General features: G+C 40.7%; 1 protein-coding gene across 1 annotated transcript in view; it reads left to right on the forward strand.

The window, feature by feature from the left end:
- Positions 1–351: 351 nt before the first annotated feature.
- The window catches only part of gab3 (GRB2 associated binding protein 3), a 64,242-nt gene continuing 44,365 nt past the window's right edge, over positions 352–20,228 (forward strand). Inside the window, exon 1 of the mRNA XM_017725367.2 lies at positions 352–714. Within this exon, the coding sequence (XP_017580856.1) occupies positions 643–714 (72 nt within the window). The 5' untranslated portion in view covers positions 352–642. The remainder of the gene's footprint in view (positions 715–20,228) is intronic.

The raw sequence follows: 20,228 nt of genomic DNA on the forward strand, positions 1-20,228 counted from the left end.
CTCTCTCTCTCTCTCTCTTTGCTCTCTCTCTCTCTCTTTTGCTCTCTCTCTCTCTTCCTCTCTCTCTCTCTCTCTTTTGCTCGCTCTCTCTCTCTCTTTTGCTCTCTCTCTCTCTCTCTTCCTCTCTCTCTCTGTCTCTCTCTCTCTTCCTTCTCTCTCTCTCTCTGTCTCTCTCTCTTCCTTCTCTCTCTCTCTTCCCTCTCTCTCTCTCTCTCTCTCTCTCTCTCTTCCTTCTCTCTCTTCCTTCTCTCTTTCTCTCTTCCTTCTCTCTCTGTCTCTCTCTCTCTCTCTTCCTTCTCTCTCTCTCTTCTTTCTCTCTCTCTCTTCCTTCTCTCTCTCTCTCTATTCGTTCTCTCTCTCTCTTCCTTCTTTCTCTCTCTATTCCTTCTCTCTTTCTCTCTTCCTTCTCTCTCTCTCTCTATTCGTTCTCTCTCTCTCTTAGATTCAATTACAAGTGTAAACACTCTCCCATTCCTCCCTCCTCTTCTTCTCTAGAACTCTTATCTGTCTCTGCCTCCTATCTCCTCCCCTCCCCTCCCCTCCCCTTCTCTCTCTCTCTCTCTGCTTAGTTCCTCCTCTACACTGGAGGTTTCACCCACAGGATTCTCTCAGTGTTCGGTCTGCACTCGCTCAGACGCAGAGATGAGTGCAGGGGACGTGGTCTGTACCGGATGGCTGGTCAAATCCCCGCCGGAGAAGAAGCTGAAGAGATATGTGAGTAGAAACGACCGGACAGTGATGATGAACAGGCGGCTAAAGGCTGTGATAATAAAATAACAGTGATGATGTGTTTGTGCTTCACCGTCACACTGAAGGGAAACAGTGCGTTGAGTTTGCTGGGTTGAGAGAGCGAGAGAGAGAGAGAGAGAGAGAGAGAGAGAGAAGGAAGAGAGAGCGAGAGAGAAGGAAGAGAGAGAGAGAGAGAGAGAGAGTATGAGACTAGCAGGTGCTGCAGTGAAGAGCTGTATAAGCCGTCAGGCTCACTGTCCTCTAAAATCATCTCCATCCTGCCGTCGGGTCTGAACGCACACCGGGTGCCTTGATAGCTGCTCTGAATGTAAATGTGCTGCCGGTCTAAATCAACCTGACCAGGCTTTACGGTCACTGATACAGGGTTTTCCCTCCGGCGCTCGGCCGCCTGGAACTGCTGCTTTCATCCAACCTGATGTTTATGCTGTGTTCCTTCCTTAAAGCTGCAGTACCGTACTGGAAAACGACAGAGCTGCTTATCTGGGCAGTAGCCGGTCACTTATTATTAAAAAACAATATTAGAAGAAATGCATGAATACACTGTGTCATCATTTCCAAATCTCTCCTCGAACGAGCCCATCCAGTGCCCAGTTAAAGGACAAGTTCCACCGAAAATGATGCATAATGAGATGTATACAAAGTCATTCAGAGTGGAGATGTTAGGAACCAGGCGTCACCATGGCTACAACAGAAAGATACACATTTTATTTACTATCCAGAACCACCAGTGAACCTACACAAGTCTTCTGAGTGTTTATATTAAATGCTGATGATGGAAAATAGTGGCACATTTTTAAATAACAAGTTTTCTTCAGGGACTATTTTGCCTCAGCGCGCCCTGCATGTTACGTATCCCTCCACCATGAATGGATTTTAAGGCCCAAATCTTCTCTAAACTGTCATAAAACAGCGTCTCGGTCATCAGGCAGGGAATTCAGAACCAGCTCATGTAGGAACTTTCTCTGAGGAGCTTTTAGAGGGGGACGTCTGGTTCCCATCGCCACCACTGTGGACTCTTCTGTTCTAGCTCAGCACGTTTGTCTAGGAAGGAGCGTTTCGCACCAAACCACTCGGAACGACTCTGTTTGCATCCTTGTGCAGAATTTTTTTTTTTTTGAAAAGGAAAATGGGTGGAGTTCCCCTTTGCTTTGGGAATCGGCCTAGTTTCCCACATAGCACCTTTAGATTCTATTAGGAAACCATCAAATGCATTTAGGTGACCTGTGAAACCACTAGGACCATTTACACCGTGATATCAACCCATAAAAAGCCCAATAACATCAGAAATCAACAGAAACGAATATATAAAAATTATACATATATATAAATTAAAATATATAATATTTTCTACGCATTTTCCAGCAGGTTTGTGGCAGTGGCCTGAGACTTTTGCCCGCTACTGTAGTCGATCAGCCGACTTCTTCAGCCTATGTACTGGAGCTGCTTGGCTAATGTGGCTAACAAGCATGGGAAGCTCATATCTCAGCAGTTAGCTTGGCACTAACAACCTGAACCACCACAGACTCGCCTCAGATCGCTCAGTATCTCTAATCGACTTTCTAATGTGGTTTCTGACACTGTAGACACACTGTTATCTCACATGCAGGGGAACTCCACCAATTTTTCAAAATTTCTGCAGAACTGTTCACAGCAGAGCTGATAGGAACCAGACGTCCCCCTCTAAAAGCTCCTCAGAGAAAGTTCCTACATGAGCTGGTTCTGAATTCCCTGCCTGATGACCGAGACGCTGTTTTATGACAGTTTAGAGAAGGTTTGGGCCTTGAAATCCATTCATGGTGGAGGGATACGTAACATGCAGGGCGCGCTAAAGGCAAAATAGTCCCTGAAGAAAACTCGTTATTTAAAAATGTGCCACTATTTTCCATCATCAGCATTTAATATAAACACTCAGAAGACTTGTGTAGGTTTGCTGGTGGTTCTGGATAGTAAATAAAATGTGTATCTTTCTGTTGTAGCCATGGTGACGCCTGGTTCCTAACATCTCCACTCTGAATGACTTTGTATACATCTCATTATGCATCATTTTCGGTGGAACTTGTCCTTTAACTGGGCACTGGATGGGCTCGTTCGAGGAGAGATTTGGAAATGATGACACAGTGTATTCATGCATTTCTTCTAATATTGTTTTTTAATAATAAGTGACCGGCTACTGCCCAGATAAGCAGCTCTGTCGTTTTCCAGTACGGTACTGCAGCTTTGAGGAAGGAGCACAGCATAAACATCAGGTTGGAGGTTCGTGGTGGAGGGATACATAACATGCAGTGTGCGCTGAGGCAAAATAGTCCCCAAGGAAAACTTCTTAAACGGATTTTTTCAGATCGACCACTATTTTACCATCATTAATGGTACATAAAAATATAAAAAGCTCAAAAAGCACGTGTAAATAAACTGGCCATATTTGCATTGTAGACATTGTGACGTCTGGTTCCTATGACCACCACTGTAAAGACATCTGTAAATGAACCCTTTTGCATCAAACCAATCTGAATGACTTTGTTTATATCTCATCTGGAAAGTTTCCCCTTTTGCCAGCTGATTAATTGGGTTGTCTAAAGCAAAAACACTGAGATCATTTCACTCAACATAGAAACTTCAAACAAGTCTTGCAGTATCCGCACTGCAGTCTCAGCAACAGACACACATGAATAAGCCTTCATATGATCTGTGTGGCCTGAAATGGTGTTTGTTGGTGTTGAATTGGCGTGAAATATGTAGCTGAAGCGAATGTCTTCCTGGTCTTGTGATGTTTTGGGCTGAAGCCATGTATTCATCATGCGAGTTTTGGAATGAAACAGTGTTTGTGCTTTGAGGTATGTGTTGTAGGTGTTTCTCAACCACCAGCATAGCGATCATAACAATAAGTGACAGCAGAACCGGCCTGAGGTTAGTGCATCGTCACTGTTTGAGTCAAGGGCACGACACTGTTCACTATAAGGGGTTCTAATGTTATTTGGAAAGTCCACTTTAGATGCTTTGTAGATACTTCATTTGCTTTCAAGTTGCATCTTATAACTATATATATATAATCATTGTCTTTAACTCTAAACCTGCTATAACCCTAATCCTAACCTTAACCCCAAAGCCTAAACCCAACCCTCACCTTGGTCCAAATCCTAACCCTATCCTTAAAATCAACCCAAAACCTAAACCCAACCCTCACCTTGGTCCAAATCCTAATCCTAACCTTACCCCAAAACATAAACCCAACCCTCACCCTGGGTATAAATCCTAATCCTAACCTTACCCCAAAACCTAAACCCAACCCTCACCTTGGTCCAAATCCTAACCCTAACCTTAAGCTCAACCCAAAACCAAAACCCAACCCTCACCCTGGTCCAAATCCTAACCCTAACCTTAAAAGCAACCCAAAACCTAAACCCAACCCTCACCCTGGTCCAAATCCTAATCCTAACCTTACCCCAAAACCTAAACCCAACCCTCACCTTGGTCCAAATCCTAACCCTAACCTTAAGCTCAACCCAAAACCTAAACCCAACCCTCACCCTGGTCCAAATCCTAATCCTAACCTTAGCCCAAAACCTAAACCCAACCCTCACATTGGTCCAAATCCTAACCCCTCCACTGTTTAGATGCAATTGAGTTTAAACAGATATCACTACCAATTTGAACATCTATGGATAATCTATAGGGGACTATCCAAATGAAGTGAGACCTAATTTATTAGTTCACTGAAAAAAGATCATTAGAAACAATTCAAATCCAATCATTTTGCTTTCCAGTGGGAATTGGCTCAATGGTTTCTACCAGTTTTCTGGAGAACACCTCCTTTAGGTCCCATTGGGAAGCCATCAAATTCATTAAGAATCAGCCGTTGGTCACATGTTAAATCATAAGGATCCTTCATGATGTGATAACAACCAATTAAAAAAGCCCAAACCGCCAGGAACCAAAAGTAGCACAGTGGTTTCTTTGGGTTTTCCAGCAGGGTTGTTACAGCGAGCGGTCTAAGACGTGGGCATGCTGCTGTAGTCTAGTCGACCAGCCGAGTGCTCCTTCAGAGAGTGAACTGGAGATGCTGGGCTGAGACGCTGTCATACCTCACCAACTGGCTGTTGTTGTATCGTTGTACAATTTTAAATGGCCACGTTTTTGCCCCTGATGTACGACGGGGGGACCACGACGATATATTTGATCACAATCACGATGGGAACTTCCTCAATAATCACATCACTAGGGGTTCACACACGTCACCAGAGTGATGTAATTAGACTTTGGAAATTTTCACTTTCCTTATAAAAACAAGTGTCTCAGTTTATTTCCACATCATTCGGACACTAAAGCTGCACTTTACATGGTGTGAAAACTTGACCAATTACCCTTTAAACACCCAGGACCCATCGGTGGACCCAAAGTGTTATTACACACGTCTATAACCTAAGAATAGCTCAGCCAGTTTGCATTGAAGTCCCTGTAGTTACTAAACAATAAGACTTAGTATGTAAAAAGGTCCAAAATTGCATTTTACATTAAAAGCTGAGAAAATGTTGGTCCTCTCCTGCAAAGATACCATTATTATTATTACTTGTTTTGTTTTGTTTTTTTTAATGGACAGCGACAAAATGCTTCCCTGTGCAGGGACTGAATGAAGGCTGTTCACTGGGCAGCCATCTAGGCAACGCCGCCAGGCAGTTATTTCCCCTCATACAAGACCAGGTTCCTTTCTCTGAACAAGGAGAGACCAAAATACTCCAAACCGAAGGTCAAATTACCCTTTCAAACACATATTGATGAAATCTGACAATAACTCATAAATACTTTGTAGCGTTTGGCTGAAATAACATGCAAAACATGTTTGGCAATTAACCAGCACTCCACCTGTTTTTCCCCGTTATGTATTCTAACATTTTATACTAATGCCGTTTGCTAACTGGTGTCAAACAGAGGAGGATGCACTGTAAAAAAATAAATAAATAAATAAAAAATATAGTTAAAAAACTGTCAAATGACAAACAAAACCCATAAAATTAAAGTAAAATATCCTAATTCAAAAGTAGAAAAAACAATCATTTTAAGGAAGTTTTCGGAAGGTTTTGCAGAAAAAAAACTTATTTTACAGATTTTTACTAAAATATTAGGATCAAAAACCTTCAGTAAAACGATAGCGCAAAACTTTCTGTGGGCCAAAACTGTTATTCTACAGATTTTTCCTGAATTATCATGATCAAACACCTTCATTAAAGTGATAACACAAAAATTCATGCAGATAAAAAAACGTTATTTTTCATATTTTTCCTAATTATTGTGATCAAACACCTTCATTAAAGTGATAGCACAAAAAGTTCTTTAACAGATGTTTTTGTTTTTTTTACATTACTGCGATCAAACACTTTCGACAAAGTAAACGCACTAAAAGTTCTGCAGGGAAACACATATTTTACAGTTTTATGGCCACTTTTACCATTTTGCATAGACTGACTGGACAGAGACAGAATATGTCATGCAGTGAAATTCCTTTGTTCTACTTATTTATAGACACAAGTGAGAAAATCTGCTTCAGGTACATTGATGGACATCAACAATAATTCAAGCAGCGACAAAGCTTCACATCTATTTTAGCCACTTAAAAATGTACCCCTGTACATAACGGACCAGAAGTCCCAACTCGAACAACCTGTCAATTATTCAAATTAAGCAGTCATTCTAATGATGTAACACAAGGAATGCAAACTTTACCAAACACTGACTGATTCAACAGATTCAGTTTATATACAATAGTGTCAAGAAAAGTTCGAGCTTTACTGGAAAACACAACTGTAGCTTAGCTATTTTCCACCATTAGCTCAAATCAAAGTGCTCTCAGCCCTACAAGACACAGGAACATTAGAAAATAAAGACATGGTGGTGCTTTCCTACCTTAATATCTTAACACTAACATCCTGCCATGAGCGTCGTAAAGAACTCACAGTGCAAAACCAACTCCTTTAAAATGCCATTTCAAATGTCAGCATGAGCCTAAAGACTCAATGCAGTTTGTCTGGTGAACATTTAACCTGAGCCGTAACGCCGGACCATCCAAAGAAACTTAGCTTGTGTCCGTCCAAATTCATCAAGATCTTCTGGACAAACTGAAGTTGACAGAAAGCTGAAAACGAGGCTAAAAGTGTTGACCTCTATCACAATGGCAACGTCCCAAAGCTCAGCATTGTCCTCATTACCATCAATGTACCTTCAAACTGTGTAAATCCCCATTGTGCTCTCACGTGTCCATATAATATGAACATATAATCACGGACAGGTCAGAGAAGTGGACGAGCAGACGTCTGCATCTTCAAGGCTTGTGGAAAACATAACTGTAGCTTAGCTCTTCACCATCATCAGCTCAAATTCAATCAACATCACATGTTAGCTGCTGATGATTCTGTACCAATAATATTAGGAATATTAAAGCTAATTTACTGAGTTAATTGCCAAAAATCATCCTACAGTGATCCATCGTTAGATAGGTTCAGATTCTGAATCGACTGCAGGCAGAAATCATATTGCTGGAGTAATATTGAATGACCCTTATTAGTCCCACAACGGGGAAATTCACCTCTGCGTTTAACCCATCCATGAAGTGACACACCACATACACACTAGTGAACACACACACTAGGGGGCAGTGAGCGCACTTGCCCGGAATAGTGGGCAGCACTAGGGAGCAGTTGGGGGTTAGGTGTCTTGCTCAAGGACACCTCAGTCATGTACTATCAGCTCTGGGGATCGAACTGGTGACCTTCTGGCCACAGGGCCGGTTCCCTAACCTCCACCCCATGACTTGCGGCCAGTCCATCAAACAATCATTTTTAAAGCGCACTTTCATCGCATCCTGGCCTGTTAACTTTGAGTCCCGCTGAAAACCTTTAGTAAGCTACATATTTATGGCTCCTGTAACGCTGGAGAGTGATGATGAGGTCGACAAATATGCGAAGATAAACGAGATTTATTATGGGCAAACTCAGGGTCAAGACAGTCCAGGGTCAAGGAGCCAATACGGTGATATCGGGGAAAAGACATAACGTAAGAAAACAGACTGAAAACACAACGGAGGCCGGAATAAACAATCCAATCCAATCCCAACAATACAATCCAAAAACCAGCAAACTCACAGGGGAAAACACAGGGCTTAAATACAACAGGGATAACGAGGGATAACAAGACACAGGTGGAAAACACAGGTGGTTACAATCAGGGCCAGGGTCTGAAAACAAGGGGGCAGGACCAGGAAGAAATAAAACAAAAGCGCATGGACAGGACTGGGAGGTAAACACAAGCACATGGACAGGACTGGGAGGTAAACACAAGCACATGGACAGGACTGGGAGGGGCAAATCGTGACAGCTCTAGGCATCGGGTTTCTTTCAAGGGTGAACTTTAAGATGCTATTTCAACGTCAGTGCCATGTATTCTACCTGCAGAGATCAGAGTCTAATCAGTAAATCAAAGACTCCTCCTGGTCATATCTAATCACGGCAATTAATAAAGCTGAATCATTAGACTGGAATCATAAAATCACTTTGTCAGTTCTAAAGCTTGTGCAGCACCACCTTCATGAAACTACTGCTTTCACTGTAATTGCACAGATTTAGTGAAAGTGCATCTTTCGGTGAACGATTATTCTCTCGCATTCCACGGCATGCAGCAACTGTACCACTCATTTGTAAATAACACATGGTGTAATTTTCACTGGTATCTTGAGATATCCTGAATATCCACTTATGCTTAATATCTTACACATATTGTAAATTACATGTAAATTGTATTATAATAAATGTATCAAATATTGCTTTAAAAAAAGACTCTGATCTTCGTTCATATACGTGATCAGGCTTTTTTAGGATGCAGTCCCTCCTGATGTCAATCTTTTTGCAGACTAAATATTTCAGTTTACTGAAATTAAACGAGTGTAAACAAACCTCAGTGCTGTGGCCTAGACTGGCGCTTGTTTTAGTCCATTTTACTTTTCATTGCTTTCATGAAAGCTTCGTTTTCGCGCTTGTGACCGAGCTGCGGTGGGTTTTGGGATGGATCTTTGTTAGTTTACCGATCCGCCGAGCTGTGCTGGTTCGTCGTGATGAGAATCTGCTTCTGAGGAATCCAGCATTAGACCAGACACCTCGCTAGCTACCTTCAGTTAGCCGCGAGCTGAGTGACCCGAGGTTTTTGGGTTCAGGACACACATTAGCAGTATATCGCTTTCACACTGCGCTCAACAAAAACACACTGAACAGACGAGAAGTAAACAAAAACCAGAGAGACACAGGTTTATACCAGAAACCGCGAACAGACCACAAGCTAAGCTCACCGAGGGCGATAGACATCACTCGGTCATGCCTCACGTAGTTAGCGGTTAGGCAGACAGATGAGCACTGACCACAGCTGTTGGTTTAGATATTAAGATGATTTTCACCTTATTTTTCATTGGACAGAGACCGCCGGCTGCCTTGCTCACGGCACACAGGCGCAATAGCCACACAGAGGCCGCAGCTGCTGCTGCTGTCCAGTAAACACCACTTTGAGACTGGGCTGCATAAACGATGGACATTTGGTTCTCTGACACCCAACAACTCAAATTCGCCCAAAGTAAACCCGACAGGCAGATGTAAAATATGTGGCCGGAGTGGCAGAAGCAGCAGCAACTCAGCCGCTCTGACGGATTTTCAAATTTGACCGGGTGAAGGGCGCTCAGCTGGGATTGGCCAGTTTCCTGGCTGACAGTCAGATTAGCCAATCGTGCTCAAAGAAACACAGTGAGGAGACACCCAATAGCTATTGTTACAGCGTGGGAGCATAGCAACTGCAGGAAAACATGACAAGAAAAAGAAATGTGCATTTAGTTTATATTTAAATACATTTGCTGTGCTTAAACTGCTACATAACTAAAGGGTTTTATTCACAGAAACCTTTATATTATGTGCTACTTATTTAATTACAGATAATTATTGTCTTTTTCCAGAAATTTGCATGTAAATTTAAAAAACAGAAATTACCATATAAATTCTACAGTAATTTCTCTGAAAAAAGTGAGAAATAAATGTAATTTGTCATTATTGGCAGAATCTTTTAATTAACAGTTGGACTGTTCATTTACATGTTTCCCGTAATTTTACAGATTTTTGTATATAATTAAAAAAAACCCTTAATATTAAATTTAAGGGTTATTTCCTGTAAAATTAGGACCTTTTTTTACAGTGTGGGTTCCCCTTTTCGAGTCTTGCTTTCTCTCAGTGTTTCTTCCTCTCGCCACTTTAGCATTACACATTTCTATACTGGACATTGGTTCTAGCTCTTGTGTTGCACATTTCCCGATTTCTCCTTTATAATATCTCTGATTCAGCTGAAGAGTCGATTACAAAACACAAACAGTGCAGCCCAAAAACTAAACTCTTAAAAAACGGTTCTTCAAGAGTTCTTTAGTTAAGAAAATAGTTTTATATGGAAACGTGAACCCTCAAAGAACCCTTTGCATAATTAAAAGGTTCTTTCCATTGTGAAAGTGTTCTTCAGACTGATGGAGGATGTGCTGTGGATGGTTTTTTAAAATGGGTTCTATATGGCACCAAAAAGGGTTCTGCTATATTCACAGTATCGAGCTTGTAACAATTAAAGAACCCTTTTTAGTGCCGTATCGAACGCTTTCCTTTACTAAAAAACCCTTTATTCATGTTAAATTATGGTTCTTCAGGGATTCAGTAATAAGTAAGATGGTTCTCATATAGAACTGTTTTCTTTACTAAAGAACCCTTGAAGAACCATCGTTTTTAAGAGTGTACATTGTTATGCTGTCAATTGAGGAAACCCTTCAAACAGGATATTTACAATGCAAACATGTGACCCCACTGCAGGGGGTTCCCCTGCTCTGATCACACACATACTCAGAAAGTAGTGCTCTAGTAGTTCTAGCATTGCACATTACTAGATTGTGTTTTGGCTCTGGTTCTAGTATTGCACATTTCTAGATTGCACTTTAGCTCTAGTATTGCACATTTCAGGACTGGACTATGGCTCTAGCTTCAGCATTACACATTTCTATACTTGACTTGGTTCTAGCTCTGATATTGGACATTTCTAAATTGAGCTTTGGCTCTAGCTCTAGTATTGCACATTTGTAGATTGTGTCTTGGCTCTAGCTCTAGTATTGCATATTTCTAGATTATGTCTTGGCTCTAGCTCTAGTATTGCATATTTCTAGATAATGTCTTGGCTCTAGCTCTAGTATTGCATATTTCTAGATAATGTCTTGGCTCTAGCTCTAGTATTGCATATTTCTAGATAATGTCTTGGCTCTAGCTCTAGTATTGCATATTTCTAGATAATGTCTTGGCTCTAGCTCTAGTATTACACATTTCTAGATTATGTCTTGGCTCTAGCTCTAGTATTGCATATTTCTAGATAATGTCTTGGCTCTAGCTCTAGTATTGCATATTTCTAGATAATGTCTTGGCTCTAGCTCTAGTATTGCATATTTCTAGATAATGTCTTGGCTCTAGCTCTAGTATTACACATTTCTAGATTATGTCTTGGCTCTAGCTCTAGTATTGCATATGTCTAGATTATGTCTTGGCTCTAGCTCTAGTATTGCATATTTCTAGATTATGTCTTGGCTCTAGCTCTAGTATTACACATTTCTAGATTATGTCTTGGCTCTAGCTCTAGTATTGTATATTTCTAGATAATGTCTTGGCTCTAGCTCTAGTATTACACATTTCTAGATTATGTCTTGGCTCTAGCTCTAGTATTGCATATTTCTAGATTATGTCGGCTCTAGCTCTAGTATTGCACATTTCTAGATTGTGTCTTGGCTCTAGCTCTAGTATATTGCACATTTCTAGATTGTGTCTTGACTCTAGCTCTAGTATATTGCACATTTCTAGATTATGTCTTGGCTCTAGCTCTAGTATTACACATTTCTAGATTGTGTCTTGGCTCTAGCTCTAGTATATTGCACATTTCTAGATTGTGTCTTGACTCTAGCTCTAGTATATTGCACATTTCTAGATTATGTCTTGGCTCTAGCTCTAGTATTGCACATTTCTAGATGGCACATTGGCTCTAGCTCTATTTTAAGTATTTCTAGATTTGGTTTTAAATTTAAGCTCTAGTTTGTATTTCCTGTGTTTCTAGATTAGGTTTTAACTTCAGGCCTAATGTGTGTATTTGTAGACTGAGTTCTGACTCCAGCTCTTAAATGTGTGTAGACAGACGTTTGACTCTAGCTCAAGTTATGTGTGTTTCTAGATCGGGTTTTAATCTAAGCTCTAATTTGTAGATTAGGTGCATTTCTAGATTAGGGTCCAACTTTAGTTCTAATTTCTGTAGTGGTGTTTGTGTCTCCACCTGTAAAGGCTGCGTCTGGAAGATCGTTCCTGTTTTCTTTGGCGTGTTTTTGTCCTGAGTTCTGTTTTGCTGCTAAGCTGTTCCAGAACTCAGTCGTGTGGATTCAGAAACTTGCGTCTTATCATCTGCGCTTCTCTGCTCGTCTTGTTTCTCGCTTTTTAATCTGTCTTGTCCTCCCAGCCTGGGCCGTCTCGTTTAAGGACACCTGTCTGACGGTGTTAATGTGTCAACATGTTCGGGTCTCTGAGCTGAACTCTGCTCTGTTGGCTGGACCGAACTGAAATCTGTCGTTGGGTTTAGTTATTTCTCCGCTGCTGTAGCTGCTGTGCTTGTTATTGTTGCTGTTGCGTGTGAAGGTAAAGTTTATCCTACTGCTCTCCAGGCGACACACGGCCTTGTGTGGTTTTGTGAAGGGGAAGAGCTTCTTTGCACTTGTGTCTGTAGTGATCTGCTCTACTGTATTGAGACATAACGTTGTGAAAGCAAGACTATAGGTCTCGTAGTTGTTTTGACTAAACAGAGACAGTGTTTCGAAACTGTGATACTGAGACAGCGAGAGTGAGACAGTTCTGGTTGCCCCAGATGCTGCTAATCTAATTTATCATAACATATATATCGCTGCTGTCAGAACAGAACCTTCTATCTCCAAAATGCTCACTTTTCAGGAGAGGGAAAAAAAACCTACTCTACTTTTAATGTACGTCAAAGGAACCAGATGTTTTTCCTAATAGTTTTTGGTAAGTTTCTTTTGGTCCATTTGTCATGAAATTTACACACAATGTAAAGAACAACGGGCATTTTCACATTATGTCAAAAACTGAAAAACAACCAAAATAGAGATACAAGATTTTGTTCTGACAACAGCGATATGTACAAATATCTAGAACTTATACAGAGTAAACCTTATTTTTCTGGGATGACCTTTCATTTTTTAATAAGAACCATTTTAACAACCAAAGTAAATGTGAAATGTGTAAAAACGAAACTGAAGGATGAATAGATGAACAATCTTGTGCTAAACGTTGTTTCCGATCTTAATTAATTAACTTCAAGGCTAAGCTTGGTTTCATGTCTGGGAACTTTTCGTTCAAATTCTCGGCTCCACCTTAAGTGGAGTACCTGTACTGGCTCCTGAATGCTAACTGCCGCACCCTTTAAGGTGGAACGAGAAATTTGAATAAGAGCCCAATTTTAGTTCTGGCAAGTTTCTCAAGTCATTGGTCCCATACATGCATCCCGTCACCCAGAGCTGAACGATTTGGGGAAAATACATAATTGCGATTTTTCAGAATTATATTGCGATTGTGATTTAATTGCGATTATTTTCTACAAATTAAGGTCCTCCAGGCCTTTTTTGCCAAGAAGACCAGAATATCCACATTTTCTGGCATGAGCCTTGACCCCTAGTATTGCTCATTTCTAGACTGCACTCTGGCTTTAGCTTTAGAATTACACATTTCTCTACTGGGCTTTGGCTTTAACTCTAGCATTGTGCATTTCTAGATTATGTCTTGGCTCTAGCTCTAGTATTGCATATTTCTAGATTGTGTCTTGGCTCTAACTCTAGTATTGCACATTTCTAGATTGTGTCTTGGCTCTAACTCTAGTATTGCACATTTCTAGATTATGTCTTGGATCTAGCTCTAGTATTGCATAATTCTAGACTGTGTCTTGGCTCTATCTCTAGTATTGCACATTTCTAGATGGCACATTGGCTGATTTAAAGTACTTCTAGAATAGGTTTTAATCATTCCACCCAATGACCGCTGGGATAGGCTCCAGCACCACCCCCAAGCACAACACTGAGGGGGAAGCGGCCTAAAAGGGGGGGGTTGTGTGCATGGTTTTAATCATAGCTCTAGACTGTAGATTAGGTTTAAATTTTAGGCCTCATTGTCACACCATATTTGTGAAATATTAAAGTCATTCATGCTTCAGTAGCAGCTGCTCCACAGCTTTTTTCGAGACCACGGCATCGTCTGACCTGGTCAGGCAGCTCTTTAGGTGCTACCAGAGGAACCAAAGGCACATCCATGTTAGGCTAACGTTAACCCCAAAAGACTGGCTATTCCTTTACATATGCCCCAAAAGACTGGCTATTCCTTTACATATGCCCCAAAAGACTGGCTGTTCCATTGAGTATGCTGTCTCAAAACTAAACTGGGCTACTTCAGATTAAGCTGACTAGCCAGCGGGAGGTAATGGAGGGTCATTTGAAACCTTGACTGAAACTTCCTCGACTCAGACACTCAGCTAAACAAGCTAACGCTAGTGTGGTTTGCACTGTATGTTGCATTACCGGTGCTTATCTGTGGCGTATAAACAATGACAGAATGCATACCTGAGGAACAAGTTCAACTGGTATACACTACTAACAACAACAAATACATTAAAACAGCAACAGTGAGCACTTGCTTGCCAAATAGTGAGCCCACATTCACCTCCACTGTTAAAGCTCAGGTCTTGTTGCCGTTGCCTTCTGCGTCGTATTAATGCTTTTAACAATGCTTTCATGACGTCTTTATGACCTATTAATAAACTAATTTTAATGAATCCTCAAATTCACTGGACAAAAAAGCTATTATTATTAAAGCTGCTGCTATTAGTAGTATTAGTATCTCCGTAAGGTCATCTGATGATGTTGCTGGACGTCATAATCGTTATCAAAAAAAAGCAAAAGCACAGAAAAACATACAGGACCATATTACATAGAGAGTCAAACGGACCGTTGGTTCTACTGTAGAACTGTGGTCACCAGCCGCTGCGTATTCCAAGCTCGTTTGTTTACGTTTTGTGTCATGTTCTAGATAAAAGCGACATTTGTGGTGGTTTTGTTAGTAAAGCTGTTTAAACTGTGCTGCATCACAAAAGCTGGTGATGTGAACACGTTACAGGCCAAGGCAGGCTAACCTCAGTCTGCGCTGTGGGTGGAGGGGTGAGACGTTTGCTGTTTTGTTGTGAAAAAAGGAAGGCAGGGGTGCCCACCCTTCATAAGATGTATGTTGAAAGTGTGTGTGTGTGTGTGTGTGTGTGTGTTTCTGTGAAATTTGGGTGTGTTGCAAAACATGGGAAGTACTGAGTGCCAGGCAGTTGGGAGTGACCCACGGGCTGAAGTGAGTTATGACACCAGAAGACCAGGCAGGCCAAAATGAGCTGTCTGAGAGACGACTAGACTTTACGGTGGAGTGTGTGTGTTTATGCGTTTTGTTCTGTAGATGTTTTAGGATAAAAGTTGTTAAAATGAGAGGAAAACAGTTCTAGACTACAGAAAAAAACAAGTTTTGATGAGTCAAAGTGTTATTATATAAGGACTGCACACACACACACACACACACACAAACATACATATATATATATATATATATATATATATATATGTCACTGCTGTCATACCAAAACCTTGTATCTCCAGAATGATAACTTTATTTTTAATGTAAGTGAATGGAACCAGCATTTGTTTGTTTTGGTCCATTCATCATGAAATTTACACACAATATAAAGAACAGGCCATTTTAAATGATGTCAACATGGAAAAATGGAGACAAAAGGTTTTGTTCTCACTGCAGTGATATGTATGTGTGTGTATATATACGTGTGTGTGTGTGTGTGTGTGTGTGTGTGTGTGCTTGCATGCCTATAATACATACACATACATATACAATACAATAACGCATATAGTACAGTAATATAATTTCAACAAAACAGCTCATTTACAAAATGTTAAGTTAAAGAGTTTTACCTGGGAATTTATGCACCATTTATCATAATATGATTTTAACACATTGTTAAGAGCTGATGGTGATTTTAAATTACGCGAAAAAGAAAAAGTAAAAAAGCAACAAAAATGAAGCTGCAAAGTTTTTACGCGACGCTGTTCTGTCGTATCTCGTATCTCTAAATCCTCGTATCTCTAAAATGGTGACTTTACAGGAGAAGGAAAAAACATGCTCTACTTTTAATGTAAATCAATGGAACCAGACGTCTTTCCAAGTCATTTTGGGCCTTTTGCTTTTGTCCATTCGTCCTGGGATTTACTCACAGTGGAAAGAGAAACACGCATTTTAGAAACATGACAAAAACTGAAAAACAACAAAAATTGAGATACGACGTTTTGTTTACAGCGATATACAGAATTCAAATGGAATTATTATTACTTTAATAGATTCGATTATATGTAATGTGTGTGTGTGTGTGTGTGTGTGTGTGTGTGTGTGTGTGTGTGTGTGTGTGTGTGTGTGTGTGTCGCTGGGTCTCCAGACAGGATTAAAGTCTAGTTTTGTACTGAATGATGTAATCAGTGGCGCGTCCCACACAACAAGTCCTAAACCTGTGTCTGTCTGGCCGCCTCCTCCTTTAGCAGCGTGTGCTTTTACAGTGTGTGTAGTTGATCTGATTCATGCTGGTCGGCTTTAGTCTAATCCAGTTCACCACCCGGACTGTGTTAGTCTAATCTTAGTCTCCTGAACCGGAGCTGGAGTCCAAGCCTGGCCGAGTGAAAGCCAGATTTATTCCTATAGCGCTTTTTACCCAAAGCAGCTCCACGGCAACAGTGCCGAGAAAAAAACTCCCCAAGAGGAAGAAACACTGAGAGGAACCAAGACTCAAAAGGGGAACCCACCCTCCACCGGACCACACCAGATAACCAGCACCACGAGAGGCTTCTGATCAGAGAGGGTTTACAGCACGTATATTCATTACATTTATTTAAATGAACCAGCCTGTGATTGGACAGAAGCACTGAGATTAACCAATGATCGCCGATGACTGTTTGAGGCCCATCAGAGTAAAAGGGCTCTAGACTCCCAGAGGATCCCAGCAGTCCAGGATTTTCACTGTTCTTTCATTCTTAGTGAGGAAAGTTTGGAACGCTCAGTACGGTGCTCCACTTTAGCATATGTGGTTCTAGATTGGCCTCAAACTCTAGATCTGCCTTCTGATCTCAAAACTCGGACTTTGATTCTATCCCTGATTTGTTTATTGCCAGATTGGACTCTGACTCTAACTCTAGATTGTGTTGTTGTAGATTGGACTCTGACTCTAACTGTAGATTGTGTTGTTGTAGATTGGACTCTGACTCTAACTGTAGATTGTGTTGTTGTAGATTGGACTCTGACTCTAACTGTAGATCGTGTTGTTGTAGACTGGACTCTGACTCTAACTCTAGATTGTGTTGTTGTAGACTGGACTCTGACTCTAACTCTACATTGTGTTGTTGTAGACTGGACTCTGACTCTAACTCTAGATTGTGTTGTTGTAGATTGGACTCTGACTCTAACTCTAGATTGTGTTGTTGTAGACTGGACTCTGACTCTAACTCTACATTGTGTTGTTGTAGACTGGACTCTGACTCTAACTGTAGATTGTGTTATTGTAGATTGGACTCTGACTCTAACTCTAGATTGTGTTGTTGTAGACTGGACTCTGACTCTAACTCTAGATTGTGTTATTGTAGATTAGACTCTAACTCTACTGTAGATTGTGTTATTGTAGATTGGACCCTGACTCTAACTGTAGATTGTGTTATTATAGACTGGACTCTGACTCTAACTCTAGATTGTGTTGTTGTAGATTGGACTCTGACTCTAACTCTAGATTGTGTTATTGTAGACTGGACTCTGACTCTAACTCTAGATTGTGTTGTTGTAGACTGGACTCTGACTCTAACTCTAGATTGTGTTGTTGTAGACTGGACTCTGATTCTAACTCTACATTGTGTTGTTGTAGACTGGACTCTGACTCTAACTCTAGATTGTGTTGTTGTAGATTGGACTCTGACTCTAACTCTAGATTGTGTTGTTGTAGACTGGACTCTGACTCTAACTGTAGATTGTGTTGTTGTAGATTGGACCCTGACTCTAACTGTAGATTGTGTTATTGTAGATTGGACCCTGACTCTAACTCTAGATTGTGTTGTTGTAGACTGGACTCTGACTCTAACTCTAGATTGTGTTGTTGTAGACTGGACTCTGACTCTAACTCTAGATTGTGTTGTTGTAGACTGGACTCTGATTCTAACTCTACATTGTGTTGTTGTAGACTGGACTCTGACTCTAACTCTAGATTGTGTTGTTGTAGATTGGACTCTGACTCTAACTCTAGATTGTGTTGTTGTAGACTGGACTCTGACTCTAACTGTAGATTGTGTTGTTGTAGATTGGACCCTGACTCTAACTGTAGATTGTGTTATTGTAGATTGGACCCTGACTCTAACTCTAGATTGTGTTGTTGTAGACTGGACTCTGACTCTAACTGTAGATTGTGTTGTTGTAGATTGGACCCTGACTCTAACTGTAGATTGTGTTGTTGTAGATTGGACTCTGACTCTAACTCTAGATTGTGTTGTTGTAGACTGGACTCTGACTCTAACTCTAGATTGTGTTGTTGTAGACTGGACTCTGACTCTAACTGTAGATTGTGTTGTTGTAGATTGGACCCTGACTCTAACTGTAGATTGTGTTGTTGTAGATTGGACTCTGACTCTAACTCTAGATTGTGTTGTTGTAGACTGGACTCTGACTCTAACTCTAGATTGTGTTGTTGTAGACTGGACTCTGACTCTAACTGTAGATTGTGTTGTTGTAGATTGGACCCTGACTCTAACTGTAGATTGTGTTGTTGTAGATTGGACTCTGACTCTAACTCTAGATTGTGTTATTGTAGACTGGACTCTGACTCTAACTGTAGATTGTGTTGTTGTAGACTGGACTCTGACTCTAACTGTAGATTGTGTTGTTGTAGACTGGACTCTGACTCTAACTCTAGATTGTGTTGTTGTAGACTGGACTCTGACTCTAACTGTAGATTGTGTTATTGTAGATTGGACCCTGACTCTAACTCTAGATTGTGTTGTTGTAGATTGGACTCTGACTCTAACTCTAGATTGTGTTGTTGTAGACTGGACTCTGACTCTAACTCTAGATTGTGTTGTTGTAGACTGGACTCTGACTCTAACTGTAGATTGTGTTGTTGTAGATTGGACTCTGACTCTAACTGTAGATTGTGTTGTTGTAGATTGGACTCTGACTCTAACTGTAGATTGTGTTGTTGTAGATTGGACTCTGACTCTAACTCTAGATTGTGTTATTGTAGACTGGACTCTGACTCTAACTGTAGATTGTGTTGTTGTAGATTGGACTCTGACTCTAACTGTAGATTGTGTTGTTGTAGACTGGACTCTGACTCTAACTCTAGATTGTGTTGTTGTAGACTGGACTCTGACTCTAACTCTACATTGTGTTGTTGTAGACTGGACTCTGACTCTAACTCTAGATTGTGTTGTTGTAGATTGGACTCTGACTCTAACTCTAGATTGTGTTGTTGTAGACTGGACTCTGACTCTAACTCTAGATTGTGTTATTGTAGATTGGACTCTAACTCTACTGTAGATTGTGTTATTGTAGATTGGACCCTGACTCTAACTGTAGATTGTGTTATTATAGACTGGACTCTGACTCTAACTCTAGATTGTGTTGTTGTAGATTGGACTCTGACTCTAACTCTAGATTGTGTTATTGTAGACTGGACTCTGACTCTAACTCTAGATTGTGTTGTTGTAGACTGGACTCTGACTCTAACTCTAGATTGTGTTGTTGTAGACTGGACTCTGATTCTAACTCTACATTGTGTTGTTGTAGACTGGACTCTGACTCTAACTCTAGATTGTGTTGTTGTAGATTGGACTCTGACTCTAACTCTAGATTGTGTTGTTGTAGACTGGACTCTGACTCTAACTGTAGATTGTGTTGTTGTAGATTGGACTCTGACTCTAACTCTAGATTGTGTTGTTGTAGACTGGACTCTGACTCTAACTCTAGATTGTGTTGTTGTAGACTGGACTCTGACTCTAACTGTAGATTGTGTTGTTGTAGATTGGACCCTGACTCTAACTGTAGATTGTGTTGTTGTAGATTGGACTCTGACTCTAACTCTAGATTGTGTTGTTGTAGACTGGACTCTGACTCTAACTCTAGATTGTGTTGTTGTAGACTGGACTCTGACTCTAACTGTAGATTGTGTTGTTGTAGATTGGACCCTGACTCTAACTGTAGATTGTGTTGTTGTAGATTGGACTCTGACTCTAACTCTAGATTGTGTTATTGTAGACTGGACTCTGACTCTAA

This window comes from Pygocentrus nattereri, chromosome 23 (genome assembly GCF_015220715.1).
Source record: "Pygocentrus nattereri isolate fPygNat1 chromosome 23, fPygNat1.pri, whole genome shotgun sequence".
NCBI lineage: Eukaryota > Metazoa > Chordata > Actinopteri > Characiformes > Serrasalmidae > Pygocentrus > Pygocentrus nattereri.